Genomic DNA, 14890 nt, shown 5'->3' on the forward strand with positions numbered 1-14890 from the left:
CACTAATCTGCTTTGAATTTTTTTTTTAAACAGATAAAGTCCTCAAGTCAAGAGAATCTTTTAGATGAAGTAATGAAAAGTTTGTCTGTCTCTTCTGACTTTTTGGGAAAAGATAAACCAGTTAGCTGTGGTCTGGCCAGGTCAGTAAGTGGAAAAACCCCAGGGGACTTCTATGATAGACGGACAACTAAGCCTGAGTTTTTGAGACCTGGTCCTCGAAAAACTGAAGACACCTACTTCATTAGTTCTGCAGGAAAACCTACACCAGGCACTCAAGGAAAGATAAAATTAGTAAAAGAATCTTCTCTGTCACGACAATCAAAAGATAGTAACCCTTATGCCACTTTACCTCGTGCAAGCAGCGTGATCTCAACTGCTGAAGGAACTACACGAAGGACAAGCATCCATGATTTTTTGACCAAGGACAGTAGACTGCCTATATCAATTGATTCACCACCAGCTGCTGCTGACAGCAACACCACTGCAGCATCTAGTGAGTACCATTTACACCAGTGGTCCTCTCATATACTTGACAGCCCAACACATACTATAGGTTCTTGTGCCCAAAATGATTTAGCTATAGACATGCCTGAGCCTCTATATGCCCAGGCTAGAAACTCAAGAACAGAAAGGTCACATTTTCTAAACCAAACTTTTGCCACTATTAGGATGCCTAGTGATGGATTCGGAATGTTGGCAAAAGATAGCATAGGACCATTTACTGTGGCGCATTCATCTCAGCCATTCTTATCCCTGAATACAGAATTAGTTAGTAACATAAGTGGGTTACCTCCTAGGCCAGTCATCAGAATATCTGACCAGGCTTCTGCCTCTTTGGATAAACCTGCACAGAAAGAAAATCAACAGTTTTCTGATCATCAGAACCCTAGTAATAGTAACCTACAGTTTTCTATAAATAGCAACAATCTTGTCACTTCTGCATGCCTCTATCCTGATGACACAGAAGCTGCATTGTTGGTTTCTGAGGATAATCAAACTGTTTGGTATGAATATGGTTGTATATGATCAAAACTGCACAATATAATATATTGATGTTATTTGATATACACTGCTTCTCTAATATGATTTGAAAAGTTGCTGTTAACAAAATATCATTTGGCTAGGTTTTTATTTTTTATTTAAAATTGTTGCACAGTGTTCAGCTGTACATGATGGCATGTATATTAATGTGAATGTGTAACCACACCAAAACCTGCATGAAATATTAATTACTTTGTCCATTTTCTGCATGCCTTTAAAAACCTTAACCATATATGCTCCTCCTTCACATTTTTTGTTGCCTGATTGTTACTTTGATATCCAGAAGCATGTTAAAACAGTTGCATGCTCTCTTAAGAAGACATTTCCAAGTCATACTTGCTTTGTTGCTTCTGGAAAAAAGTGTTCATTTCCTCCCTCCCTTCCTCCTCTTGCCACCCCTCACTTGCTCTGACTCTCACTCCTTTTTTTCTTCCAGAATGTGTACTTTATATTGCACATGTACAGTATCAGTAGGGAAAATGTAAAAAGATGTTGTTTTCTTTTGTCATTTAATTAGGCCATCTGTCCTGTTTTAAAGAAACAGTTAATAATTCAACACTTTATATAACAAATATTAACTAATACCCATATTTATAAAACATTTTTCAGATTTAAAAAATTGTTAATACTTATAAACTTAGTGTTATTCTTAGAAAACCCCATCAAATTTAAATGTGATTTACACAGTGACTAGGAACATTTGTATTTATTGTTTCTTCTCTGCACTTTTCATCATCTGATAAATACAAGAGCTCAAGTAACTGTCTTTTCTTCAAGATGGCTTCTATACTTGAAATCAGTTAATACAATAGTTTTTCCAGTTCTTTTTTTATATAGAGTCAAAGAGAAATAAACCAAATTATACTCATTGTGTTGGAAATTTGTATTTTTACTTCTAATCAAAAAGGGTAGCAAGTTTACAAAGTGGTAAAAATTGTTACTTCTATAATTAATCTATTATTAAATTATATTTGTATGTCTTTAAAACAGAATTTTTTAAAATGAATAATCACACTAAAATGTAAAATTAGAACTTGTAACCATTTAAACAAACAGGTATGTTTCTAGTAGAACAAATTTTAGAACTAAGAATAAATACACTCTTTAGCTTAAAAAAAAAAGTAAGAAAATATTTGTTAACTTTGACTCCAGTGCAAAGAACTTTTATTTTTGTGTTCACAGCACTTTTAAAGCAAATTAGCTAAATTTGAATCTCTAACTCCTAGAATGCTAAAAACAAAAAAAAACCCATAACCCTGATCCGTTTACTTCCAGAGAAATACACATTAGCGTTCTCTCTGGAATGTTTTTTGCCATTTGGATTTAGCCTATATATTACTGATAATGACTCAGCCTGGCACCTGGAAGGAATGCCTTCAAATGTGACCATGTGGGGATGAAATTGTTATACTTGTTGTTGTTGTATTAAGTTGTTATTAACTGGACCAAAGAAAAAATCTGTAGAGAATATTTCCTAATGAAATTTGTCTCCTTGGTAATCACACTTTTTTTCTGATAGCTATTACAAAAAAAAATGGTTCTGGTACAGGTAATCAAATGAACACAATCAGAAGATTGTCATATTTTAGTACCACCTAATATACTTTTTGCATCCTTCTATTTTATTGTCAGTTACTTCCCGGTCAGTCCTAACATTTCAAATATATTTGGTGCTAATATTTTCCCTTTTGTTTTTTCATAGGCCAGTAATAAAACTTAATGGTAAACATAGCTGAGATTAAATGGGGGCAATATATGACACAAATGTTATAAGTGGTGTTACTTCTTTTCCACACTGAGTCAAAGATTATTTCACAGCTATTTCAACTTTTTAGATATCATAATTCTGACCATAACACTTTAAAATACTGTATTTATTCATTCAAAATTCATTGAAAAATCACATGCTATTATATTAAAATTATGTGATTATTTTACAAAATTTTACTTATAGGAAAGAACTATTTCCTACCCAAAAAGCTATATGTATATATGCAGCATGTTTTCAAAAGAAAAAAATACACTGTGCATGTAAGAGAAATATGTATCATGTCCGTGTGTCCTGAGGACTGTTGGAAAATACAGTCTAGACTTTAGAAATCATCACCCGCTGTGGAGTCCTAAAATTCCCCCAAAACAACACTAGTAATTTTTTTTTTTTTTTTTTTGAGATGGAATCTCACTGTGGCCTAGGCTGGAGTACAGTGGCATGATATCCGCTCACTCTGCCTCCTGGATTCAGGCGATTCTCCTGCCTCAGCCTCCCAAGCAGCTGGGATTACAGGAGCATGCCACCACGCCCAGCAAATTTTTGTATTTTAGTAGAGACGGTGTTTCACCATGTTGGCCAAGTTAGTCTCCAACTCCTGACCAGCTTCCCAAAGTGCTGGGATTACAGGCGTGAGCCACTGCGACTGGCCACAACACTAGTTCTTATCATTGTTTTTTCATAGCGTTTGGAATCAAATTTTTAGTGGTGAAAATACCTTAGAAATCATATGGAACCGGTCGGGCGCGGTGGCTCATGCCTGTAATCCCAGCACTTTGGGAGGCCGAGGCGGGCGGATCACGAGGTCAGGAGATCGAGACCATCCTGGTTAACACGGTGAAACCTCGTCTCTACTAGAAATACAAAAAATTAGCCGGGTGCAGTGGTGGGCGCCTATAGTCCCAGCTACTCGGAAGGCTGAGGCAAGAGAATGGCGTGAACCCAGGAGGCGGAGCTTGCAGTGAGCCGAGATTGCGCCACTGCACTCTGGGCTGGGCGAAAGAGTGAGAACCTGTCTCAAAAAAAAAAAAAAAAAAAAAACACAGAAATCATATGGAACCAAATGTTCCCAAACATTTAAGAAAAAAAAAATACTGTCTGTAAGTGAAATCTTACATAGATGCCCCAAATTTTAAAAAAACAAATTTCATTTAAAGTAAAAGTGAAGCAACTCTGACTCAATTGAGCAGTTGCACTTATTTCCTCTAAGACACCTCCAGTTTTCCAAAGGATTATTTGTAAAACTATTCGAAGATTCAGTACCCTAACTTTATAAATGATGAAGCTGGATAGCTTTCAGTATTCCTGGCCTAGCTTTCTAGAAATTATAAACATATTCTTATGCACTGCATCCCCTTTGACCAAAGCAATTTTAGCTCTAACCAATGTTAAGGAGGAACATTATTTGCCTATAAAATATGCATCAAGCCCTGGTTTTCTTAGTAAATAATACAAATATTTCATTCCAGATGGTTTTGCTACTACATGCAAGATTATGTTTAAGACTGTAGGTGACCATTTAGTAAATAAACATAGTAAGGCTATCTGGCACTAAGGGGGGAAATGTAATTGTTTTAGTTTTTTAAAAAATTGTAGCTTTCCTAGGAATATTACTTATAGCTTTAAAATATAAAAATCAATCTCTAAGTATTGAGATGCCTATGAGATTAATAATTTTCCCAGACAGTTACAGATTCCTTCTCCTTGTCCTACTCAGTGAGAGTGTATTTCTTATCTTCTGAATTGTATTTTGTTTCATCTTTGACTAAATAACATGAAATGCTTTTCTCCTGCAGATGTGGACAAAGTACAAGAAAGCAGAAATTCAAAAAGCAGGTCTAGGGAGCAACAAAGCTCCTAATTCTATTACCCACTACATGACATGTGGGCCAAGTGGTGAGTTTCCTGCTTAAAATGTAAATGAGATTAGTCTCATTTATACAAACTAACCAAATTAAGTGTGAAACAAGTGCACATTGCATTAACAGATGTAAATATTGCTTGCTTAATTCATTGACTTTCTGTTCTACTTACTAGTGAAGCAAGATTAGTTGGCTGCCATAGGTTTTTACCTGTCAGCGCAAGGAACAAGTATTTTTTTTTTTAAGTTTTTTTCTCACTTTAAATTTAATTTTACTAGTGAATTATGTTCTAGGAATTACTTTTTTAGTTTGAAGCCTTTTGTGGTAGGAATACAACTTCCCCACAGTTTTCTTGAAAATTAATGAGAGTAAACTAAATGCCTATTCTATGATGAGCCACTCAAAAATTATCTCTGATTGTCTGTCATTCTCATTCTTTTAGAAATACCTGGTGCATGCTGTTCTTATAGTGGCTGCTCTGTATTTTGTGTCTCTCTTCAAGCTTTTCTTATATTTTCTTTCTTCTTTCTACCTTCCAACTAAATACAGAGAGAAAAGTGCCCTTCAGTTTCTCAGTATGAAGCCTTTATTTCTGAAGTAACAAGACACCTAGCAACTATAGGAATCATTTTTAAAAATCTTTAAGGAGACTTTAACAGTCCTTCGTGAATAGAGCAGGCAAGAAATACAAACCTTCATTCCTTGAATCAAGGAGCACTACTGGATTCAACTGCCAAAATTTTTTAAAGGTTTTAGGACTTACTATACCTTGTACCGTTAAGATCTACTGAATAAAGGACGTTCTCTCGCTAAGGACCAGGTGTTTTAAGGTTAAGTGTTTAAAGAAGTACTCCAAGAACAATCTGCTTTTTTCATCATGTGTTTTATGAATTTGTCCATGTTTGCTTAATGCTTCTGCTAAGTGTTAGCCAAAATCTAGCCATTTATATTTAGTTGTGTAAACCTAAATTAAATGCTGTAGTATTTTGTGGAATGTACTCTATAGCAAGATACAGAGAAAATTGTTTTGGCATGTCAGAGCCTTATTTGGTTAGCAGACTGCATGTGTTGGTACTTTTTTTTTCTTAAAGCCAATTATTTTGATGCAAAAGAAATTCAGTTTATAAGATAAATCTGAAAAATCCATAATGAAATAGGAGTTATAAAAAATTTATAGTGATATTAATCATTCCATATTTCCCATTAAGCAACACTAAGCATTCATAAGTTAACCCACGGTAAAGAGTGTTTTTCTGAAACTTTTCTTAGTAAGATGGTTTTCCAGCAAATGGCATTCCCAAGATAAAGCTGTTGTGCTTTAACTCATTTCTTTTCTTTGGTATTGGGTTATGTATGTGTGTGCATTTTTTTAACTTGAGAGCTGACTGTTGCTTAAGAAGTTTTCTTATGGCAAAAATAATGTAAATAACTTACTATGATCTGCATTTTGCCAGAAACTCATTTATAATTAAGGCTATCATTTATTAATGATTTTTTTCTCCTTTATGATATTACATTAAAGTTGATAACTGTTATTGGTACTTTTGAAATATTTGTATGCATTTGTTACCTTTAAACATTTGGAAGAAGCACAAAAAAATAGATTTAGTTAACCTAAGGAAACATCGGTTTTTTTAGTAGTTCCAATTTTATATCACAGTTTTATTTTCTTATGAAATCAAAAAATGCATTGATACTCATTAATGCAAATTCATTATTTAACATCAATATCAGAGTAATCTTCAAGGTCTGAAATGAGAAACATACTGACTTTTTAAAATTTTAACAGTGTACTTCTTAGGCTTTCATTACCAGCTCTAAAGAACTTTTTGGAATAATTCCATATTCCATAATGTGTGGTTTATGAGTTGTGGGTTTCATCACTAACCCAGTAACCATAAGAAAAGTCTCTCTCTCTCTCTCTCTCTCTCTTTCTCTATCTCTCTCTCTTTCTTAGGCCAGTAGCAATTTGTGTTCACAGTCTAATTTCCAAAAGACCATCAATTAAAAAGAGAGCATGTTTAAATGGAAATGGAACTTAGAGAACTTGAACTTACGTACTTCAATGCCACGGATAACTTAGGTTTTACCACCAAATGCTGTTAACATTAAATCATTTTGAAAATCTTAGATGAAAGGTGCTATGTAAATGTAAATACAAAGGATTCTTACTAACATACAAATAATGCACAACAGAAATATCTAAAACCTTTTCCGTAGACTTTGAAACATCTCTCTCTGTCATAACTCCCTGGATTCAAGTAGCGCATTGGTAATAGGTATCCGAGCAGTCTAGAGACAACTGCATGTCAAAAAATGTACATTCATTTTTAGGTGGATAAAAGTAAACATAGAAATTATGTTATGGCTAAATACAGTTAGTGGGTAACTTAGATTTATATTAGCTAGCATCTAATTTGCACAACTAGAACACATCCCAGAACAATTACTGAAAAGCTGAAATTTAATGAGTGGTGAGGTAGCCCAATGAGGGCGAATGACATCACAGCTTGATCTCTCCAGAACACTAATATCCTAAAATACAGAACATGCTGGGTTAAGTGCATTAGTGCTTCAAGCAGAAAATGCTGAAAACAGCGTGTAAAGTACTGAATCTGAGTAGGCTGACCCTGAGAAGGGACAATTAAAGAGACAACCAAGAGAACACATTGAGACTACAAAAATATGAATAATCTCAATTATATTCATCACACTTTTTTCATACCATTTCAAGAAATGACTAGACAATAGTAACCACATGAATATTTTACTTTTTCTAGTATACCTTGAGAAGCAAACTTTGTAGGAAGCCACTCTTCTCCCCTAAACAGCTTCTGCCAAACAGTAATAAAGCCAACTGGAAACTAATCAGAGCCATTTTCATTTTCCTAACCGGGGCCTGACATGCTTTAAATTATCTGGCTCTATTCTAAATCAACACCTAACCCCTCAAGGAAACTGAAGAATCAATATACAGGGTAATAGCTTTGGCTCAGAGCTCCAATAATGTGCTTCAGATCTGTCCATGTGGAAATGCTTTCATCCAAATTTTTAAATTGGTGGTTACCAAAGAGTTCACAAAACAGGTTTGTATGTAGCACCTTTCATGCAAGGCATGCAAAAAGCCTATTTTAAAATCACTGTGCATATTATAGAGTTGTAGCCACCTCACAATGAAGTACTACAGCCTGTGCTGTCTTAATGGTTTATGTCAGGAAATGAAAAAGATACTGTACCAAATCTGGAATTACAATGGGGAGTAATAATGTATACTAAATGACTTTTGTATTTTAAGTTACTTTTTGTGAGTGGTGAATTTTTGTGTTTTTCTTTTCAGCTACACTTTGTCCTGAGATGTATTTTTTCTTTAAGTCTTGGATGAATACAAAAGGAGCCCATTTTATAATATAAACCTTGATGTACATGTTGAGATATTTGGACAATGAAAATGCCTTAAAAGGAATGCATATGGATAAAGTTGCACTTATAACACCCTTCAACAAAATCTGATTTTAAATTGTCTTTTTCTTTTCTATTAAGGGTTTTCTTTTTCAGTGTCCACCATTGTACTTATAACTGTTATTAAATACCAAATCAAATAATATAAAAGCTGTAACATTTCCTTTAAAACTAATGCTAATAAGGGATTTAGAGTTGAATGGCAAAATGTTTATTACTTGGTAATACCTGATGTCAGTCACAGGCATCTAACTCATGATAAGAGACACTACTGTTTGTTTTTTAAAAAACATTTTTCAATTTGTTTCTCCTTCAAAAATTAAGTTGGACTAACATTCACGTATCAAACTAATATAAAAAGAAATAAAACCAAGAGGTGATTTTTGTAACAACTGGTTAGTAATCATTTAAAAATGATATCATTTTAGCCAAGTGTTATTTTATTTCTTTCCATTTTCCCTAGAGAACTATTGTCAGACATAACCCATGACCTTGTTTAGTTGATTCTGTCATTTCATTTTGTGATAAGTATTAGGGGTTTGGAGAGAAAGAGCGTCTGTCAATTTTATCAGTCCCAAAATAGGTTTAAGTGTAATCTAATAGATTGCACAAATGAATCTCTCATTTTCACTTAGACTTTGGGAGACAAAGGAACTGGCCTCATCCTTGGGCAAGTCAGTTTTTCTGGGCCTGTTTTCCCTATAAGGTGGGGAGGGCAATTAGACCAGATACCTAAGGTACTTAATTTCTGTGTATTCATTAGTACCTTCATTTCATATGCAAAGCAACCTAAAACGGCTACTTTGTGTTAGAGATAGAATACCAAGTATGTAAAAACTAAGAGGAACCTTAGAATAATTCTAAGTCATTACTTTTATTTTGCCTTTTAGTAACACAACTTGGTACAAATTAAGTACAATATTTCTACCAGATGGAAACTACTTTTTGAATGATCAAACTTAGGAAAATGTGGTTCTTTAAGAATATCCCATTTCAGAAAAAAACAAAAACAGAAACAAAAGACAGTCCCATTTGGTTGTACTAGAAAGAAATACTAGAATTTTCATGACCACGAGAAGAGGAATAGTCTACATCAGATCCTCACTCCACTAATGAAGGATTTCTTTTACATTTAAGTGAGGTTTAAAAAATGTCAACTTTTCTGTTTTTGAACTAGCTTTTATATAACAGATGACTCCACATTTTCCTGAAATTTTATACTGTCTCAGATGCCATAACTGAAAGGGGATGAGTAGGCTGGTCATGGTGGCTCACGCCTGTAACCCCAGCACTTTGGGAGGCCGAGGCAGGCGGATCACGCGTTCAAGAGATCGAGACTATCCTGGTCAACATGGTGAAACCCTGTCTCTACTAAAAATACAAAAATTAGCTGGGTGTGGTGGTGCACGCCTGTAGTCCCAGCTACTCAGGAGGCTGAGGCAGGAGAATTGCTTGAACCCAGGAGGCGGAGGTTGCAGTGAGCTGAGATGGTGCCATTGCACTCCAGCCTGGCACAGCGAGACTCTGACTCAAAAAAAAAAAAAAAAAACTGAAAGAGGATGAGTAAAACTTCAGTACAGCCTGGAGGACAGAAGAAACTTGGACGAGTACGTTCACATTTCTTTCTGAAAGTATGTTCACATTTCTTTCAGTTCTCCTGTCTTAGCCTCCCAAGTAGCTGGGATCACAGGGATGTGCCACCACGCCTGGCTAATTGCATGTTCACATTTCTAACCTCTGAGCAAAGACTAAACAAATCCTTTTTTGGGGGGTGGGGGACAGGGTCTCACCCTGTCACCCTGGCGGGAGTGTAGTGGCAGGATCACTGCTCACTGCAGCCTGGACTTCCTGGTAATCCTCCCACTTCAGCCTTCCAAGTAGCCGGGACTACAGGCGCATGCCATTGTGCACAGCTATTTTTATGTGTTTTGTAGAGACAGGGTTTCACCATGTTGCCCAAACCAGTCTCCTGGGCTCAAGCAATCTGCCCCACCCTTGGCCTCCCAAAGTGCTAGGATTACAGGCATAAGCCACCACACCTGGCCTCAAATCCTTTTTAATAACGTACAGTCCATAACTACATTTTTTAATGTAATATTTTGTTGAGACCAGTCAAGTGTAGTGGAAAGGGAGGAAAGAGTGGAAGAAGGAGTTCCATCTGTAACTGACTGAACAATCAGTTGAGATAACTCACTACCATCAGGCCAGCCTATAAATATAACTTTTCTCTTTTTTTTTTAAAGAAAAAAGAAAAAGAGTCTCACTCTGTCACCCAGGTTGGAGTGCAGTGGCGCATTCTCAGCTCACTGCACCCTCTGCCTCCTGGGTTGAAGCGATTCTCCTGCCTCAGCCTCCTGAGTAGCTGGGACTACAGGCACACACCACCATGCCCAGCTAATTTTTGTATTTTAAGTAGAGGCAGGGTTTCGCCATGTTGGCCAGGCTGATCTCAAACTCCTGACCTCAGGTGATCCACCCACCTCGGCCTCCCAAAGTGCTAGTATTACAGGCGTGAACCACTGTACCCGGCCTGTAAATTTAATAGTACAATGATTATGACATAACATATTCCACCCCTAGCTGTTTTTCTGGATTAAAATTTTGTAAAGATATACTTTCATAGAAAGTTAATTAGCTTATTTTTCACTGAGAAAAGAAAATTACTGGTTTATAAACAAACCCCAATAATGGAAAGTATTACCTTTGCCTCCATGTTTGTTTTAATTATCTTGCTAGGGAGTTCTTATTCTTTAATCCCCATTTCCCAAAAATACCCACTATCAACAATTTTTTTTTTTTTTAAAGACAAAGTCTCACTGTCACCCAGGCTGCAGTGCAGTGCTGTGATCATAGCTCACTGTAGCCTTGAATTCCTGGGCTCAAGTGATCCAGCCTCCCAATATGCTAAGACTACATGTGTGAACCACCACACTTGGTTTATTTTTCCATTTTTTGTAGAGGGGGCGGTCTGTCACTTTGTTGTCCAGCCTGGTCTGGAACTCCTGGCCTCAACTGATCCTCCTGCCTCAGCCTCCAAAAGCAGAGATTACAGGTGGGAGCCACTGCACCTGGCCTCAACAATATATTCCTATATTCCTTTTGATTTTTTCCTTGTATTATGTACACTATCATAATTTTATACATACTGTTTTGCAACTTGCTTTTTTCAAGTACAATAAGCACCCTAAAGATGTAAGCTGGTTAATCTTTGAAGTATTTTTAATTGTTGGAGGCATTCCTGTAATAAGTAGTTGTCATGGGAGATGGAAAACTGAATCTCTGAGCTGACTAAAAGTACCTCCATACATCTTTTTAAAAAGAACTCTTTTATAGGGCCAGTCACAGTGGTTCACGCCTGTAATCCCAGCATTTTGGGAGGCCGAGGCAGGTGGATCACTTGAGGTCAGGAGTTTGAAACCAGCCTGGTTAACATGGTGAAACCCCATCTCTACTAAAATTACAAAGTTAGCCGGGAGTGGTGGTGTGTGCCTGTAATCCCAACTACTTCAGAGCCTGGGGCAGGAGAATCGCATGAACCGGAGGTTGCAGGGAGCCAAGATCACACCACTGCACTCCAGCCTGGGCGACAAGAGCAAAACTCTGTCTAAAAAAAAAAAAAGCTCTTTTGCGACGAAATACTATATTCCTCCTAAAGTGGTTTAGATAGTCACCAAACTAAGGATACCAAATATTCTTACACTTTCAATGCTTTTTATAAATTACAAATAAGAAAAACAGCTTTCAGAAAGAAATTTATTCTGAACATTGGCCCAATTAGTTGTTTTTATCAAAATTTAGTATTACGGGATCGTGTCCTGTCATCTTCACAAATGTAAGAAAGTCTTCAGGGCTCAATCCCATGGTTGCAGCATTGGTCATTGGATGAAAGTATACCTTTTCATGTCCACCTTCGAGAAAAGCAGAATCCAGAACAAACTTCACATCTCCACCATCACAGAAAAGTGCCAAGGGTGTAGCACAGCCTTGACCAACTTTTAGTTTTTCTAGCATGGCTGTTTCATCAGCAAATCGCAGATGTCCACTCCCAACACCTAACTGCTTGGCAAGCTCATTTAAATTAATTTGTCTATCATGAAGAACTGTCACCAGCCAATAATTCTTTTTCTTTTTGTCTTTAAGAAATAAGTTCTTACTATGTGCTCCTTTCAGATGTTGGATATGAGGCATCATTTCTTCAACTGTAAATACCTATAAAATATCACATAGTAAGTTTTAAAGTAATATGCATGTTTACATATGCACACATTTATACCTATTTTGCCTGCTGGGTGAAAACAGCAAGGTTTGGGAGTGCTTATCCCCCTGAATTTCACTGTTAAAGACCCATCTTCACCCCATTACCAAATAATTACTTATAAGCCCATGCCATCTTATTTCCTCATCTCAGGACCTCAGGCAGTTTCTTCAGCCATTTTTGTATTCCAATGTACTTGCCAAGACCTCACTCCTCAGCAGCTTTTTCTAAATTTAAGCTTTTGGTTACTGAAAGTTTACAGCAGTTCTAGACTCCTATTCCTTAGCATTCCGTTACGTCTAGACCATGTGACAACCTCCATTCTACAATTATGTAACCACAAAGAAGGTGAGTGGGGAGGCAATAAGAACCCAGACTAACAGAACATCAGAAAAGCCGGCATATGCACACATAAAGAAGGGGGAGAATATAGGACTATATGGGAGGGAGGAAGGTCAGAGAAAATGATTACGGTTTTGATGTTGTATTTGTGAAGGTGAGGAATACTAACTATATTTCTCTACTGTTTGAAGATCACCATATTTAGCCATTATCAACTGTTAAGCCTTGGGTAAACTTCATGTCCTTGTACCACTGAAGTTACAAATTGGTTCTGTGAAATATTTGCAAGTGGCCGGGGGCGGTGGCTCACGCCTGTAATCCTAACACTTTGGGAAGCCCAGGTGGGAGAATCACCTGAGGTCAGCAGTTCGAGACCAGCCAGGCCAACATGGCGAAATCCCCTCTCTACTAAAAATGCAAAAATTAGCCAGGCATGGTGGCGGGCACTTGTAGTCCCAGATATTCGGGAGGCTAAGGCAGGAGAATCGCTTGAACCCAGGAGGCAGAGGTTGCATTGAGCCGAGATCGCACCACTGCACTCCAGCATGGGCCACAGAGAGACTCCGTCTCAAATAAATAAATGCAAGTAAGACTTCCTATCAAAACACAACAAATGTTACAATTTATGAAAATACAGGCATGTCAATTTTGGTAAGCACTTTTAGGGGCGGTGGTGGTTTCTGCCATGCTGCATGCTTTGTGATCAACCCTGACCACAGTAGAAAAATATCACTCTGAACCTCAGTGTCCTGCTCTATGTATGGTGCCTGATACGTCGTACCTACTGAACACACTATTAACCACTTGCTTATATTATCTACACAAAAAGTGGACAAACTGACCCAGCACCCCAGACCGATTTAAGATGCACAAGTCCTCCGTATGTTGTGCTAGTTCTCAACACGGAATGTAAGCAAGTCACTCCCAAGAGGAAAGATTTCCTTGCTAACTTCATGTCCCAAGACGGAAGTCCTCTGCTGTCCCTGCAAGGTGACTTTCGTATTTTGAGACCCGGGAAATATCCCAGGAGCGACATTCTCACGATACATAGACCCTGGGACACTTGATCTCAGCGGCCTCGCCCGACGGACGTGCAGCACAGCCCACCCCGCTGGGCCTGTCTCGGGGGTCGCTTCTAGAGTCCTCACCTCGGGGTGCTCCACGACCTCAGTGTGGATGGCCAGGGCACCGAGCCGCTACTCTAGCGCCGCCCGCAACTCCGCTGTCGTGGCGATGGGAGGAAAAACGGCACGGCTTCCCGCGGCTGCGCAGACCGGAGCCTGAGGCGGAACTGCCCAGAGGGATCTCGGCCGACGCCGGCAGCGTAGTGCTGGTGCCTGCTGAAGGCGGGTCAGCCCTGTCCGAGCGCCTCGCCCGCTAGTCCCTGAACATCGTCCGCTGAGGGCTCCGGCTTGCGAAGGCCTGCGGGAGCTCTCAACAGGCGCCTCGCTGCTGGGCGGCGCCTGCATCTCACAGCCCTCCCTGATCCCACTTCAAGTTTCCCAGATCATCATATCTTCTGTTGAGGGTTTGGGAGTTTTTTGGGTTTTTTTGTTTTTCGAGGCGCAGCCTCGCTCTGTCACCCAGGCTAGAGTGCCGTGGCGCGATCGCGGCTCACTTCAACCTCCGCCTCCTGGGCTCAAGTGATTCTCCCGCCTCAGCCTCCTGAGTAGCTGGGATTACTCGCGCCAGCAACCACACCCGTCTAATTTTTGTACTTTTTGTAGAGACAGGGTCTCGCGTTGCTGCCCAGGCTGGTCTCGAACTCCTGGATTCAAGCGATCCTCCAGCCTCCCAAAGTGTTTGGGTTACAGGCCTGAACCACCGCTTCCCGCTGCTTTTATTGCTTAAACCGCAGATAGGCAGGCGGTGCACGGTGGCTCACGTCTGCAATCCCAACACTTCGGGAGGCTGAGGCAGGAGGATTGCTCAGAGTCCATAGTTTGAGACCAGCCTGGGCAACATAATGAGACTGTGTCTCTAAAAATAAATAAATAATCAATAGTCAATCAAACCCACATAGTAACTCCCAGATTAGGGAGTGTGGAAGGGGCCTAGATCCATATTGTTCTAAGGCTTTTCAACTTTTATTGTAAATTATAATTTTACATTTTACCTTTTCTGACAGTTCTTATTATTGATCTAAGAATAATTGACTGTGCC

The 14890-nt window shown here is 38.5% G+C and overlaps 1 protein-coding gene and 1 long non-coding RNA gene across 28 annotated transcripts in view; one reads left to right on the plus strand and one right to left on the minus strand.

Moving 5' to 3' along the window:
• CCDC88A (coiled-coil domain containing 88A) overlaps positions 1–8522 on the plus strand; it is a 135742-nt gene extending 127220 nt beyond the window's left edge. For 10 of the 27 annotated variants that reach the window (XM_055240574.2, XM_063617979.1, XM_063617981.1 and 7 more), the window contains 3 exons: positions 34–493; positions 4606–4705; positions 8009–8522. In XM_055240574.2, coding sequence (XP_055096549.1) covers positions 34–493; positions 4606–4670 — 525 coding nt within the window. In that variant the 3' untranslated portion in view covers positions 4671–4705; positions 8009–8522. Of the gene's footprint in view, positions 1–33; positions 1910–4605; positions 4706–5220 lie in introns of those variants that run through there. The other 17 variants (XM_055240567.2, XM_063617975.1, XM_055240569.2 and 14 more) reach the window with 6 other exon arrangements.
• Positions 8523–11869: 3347 nt separating this feature from the next.
• LOC129461535 (uncharacterized) lies at positions 11870–14336 on the minus strand. The gene is made up of 2 exons (XR_008650584.2): positions 13876–14336; positions 11870–12339 (listed from the first exon to the last, which is right to left on the minus strand). It is a non-coding gene; the product is annotated as an uncharacterized lncRNA (long non-coding RNA).
• Between the last annotated feature and the right edge of the window lie 554 nt (positions 14337–14890).

This window comes from Symphalangus syndactylus, chromosome 14 (assembly GCF_028878055.3).
Source record: "Symphalangus syndactylus isolate Jambi chromosome 14, NHGRI_mSymSyn1-v2.1_pri, whole genome shotgun sequence".
Classification (NCBI taxonomy): Eukaryota; Metazoa; Chordata; class Mammalia; order Primates; family Hylobatidae; genus Symphalangus; species Symphalangus syndactylus.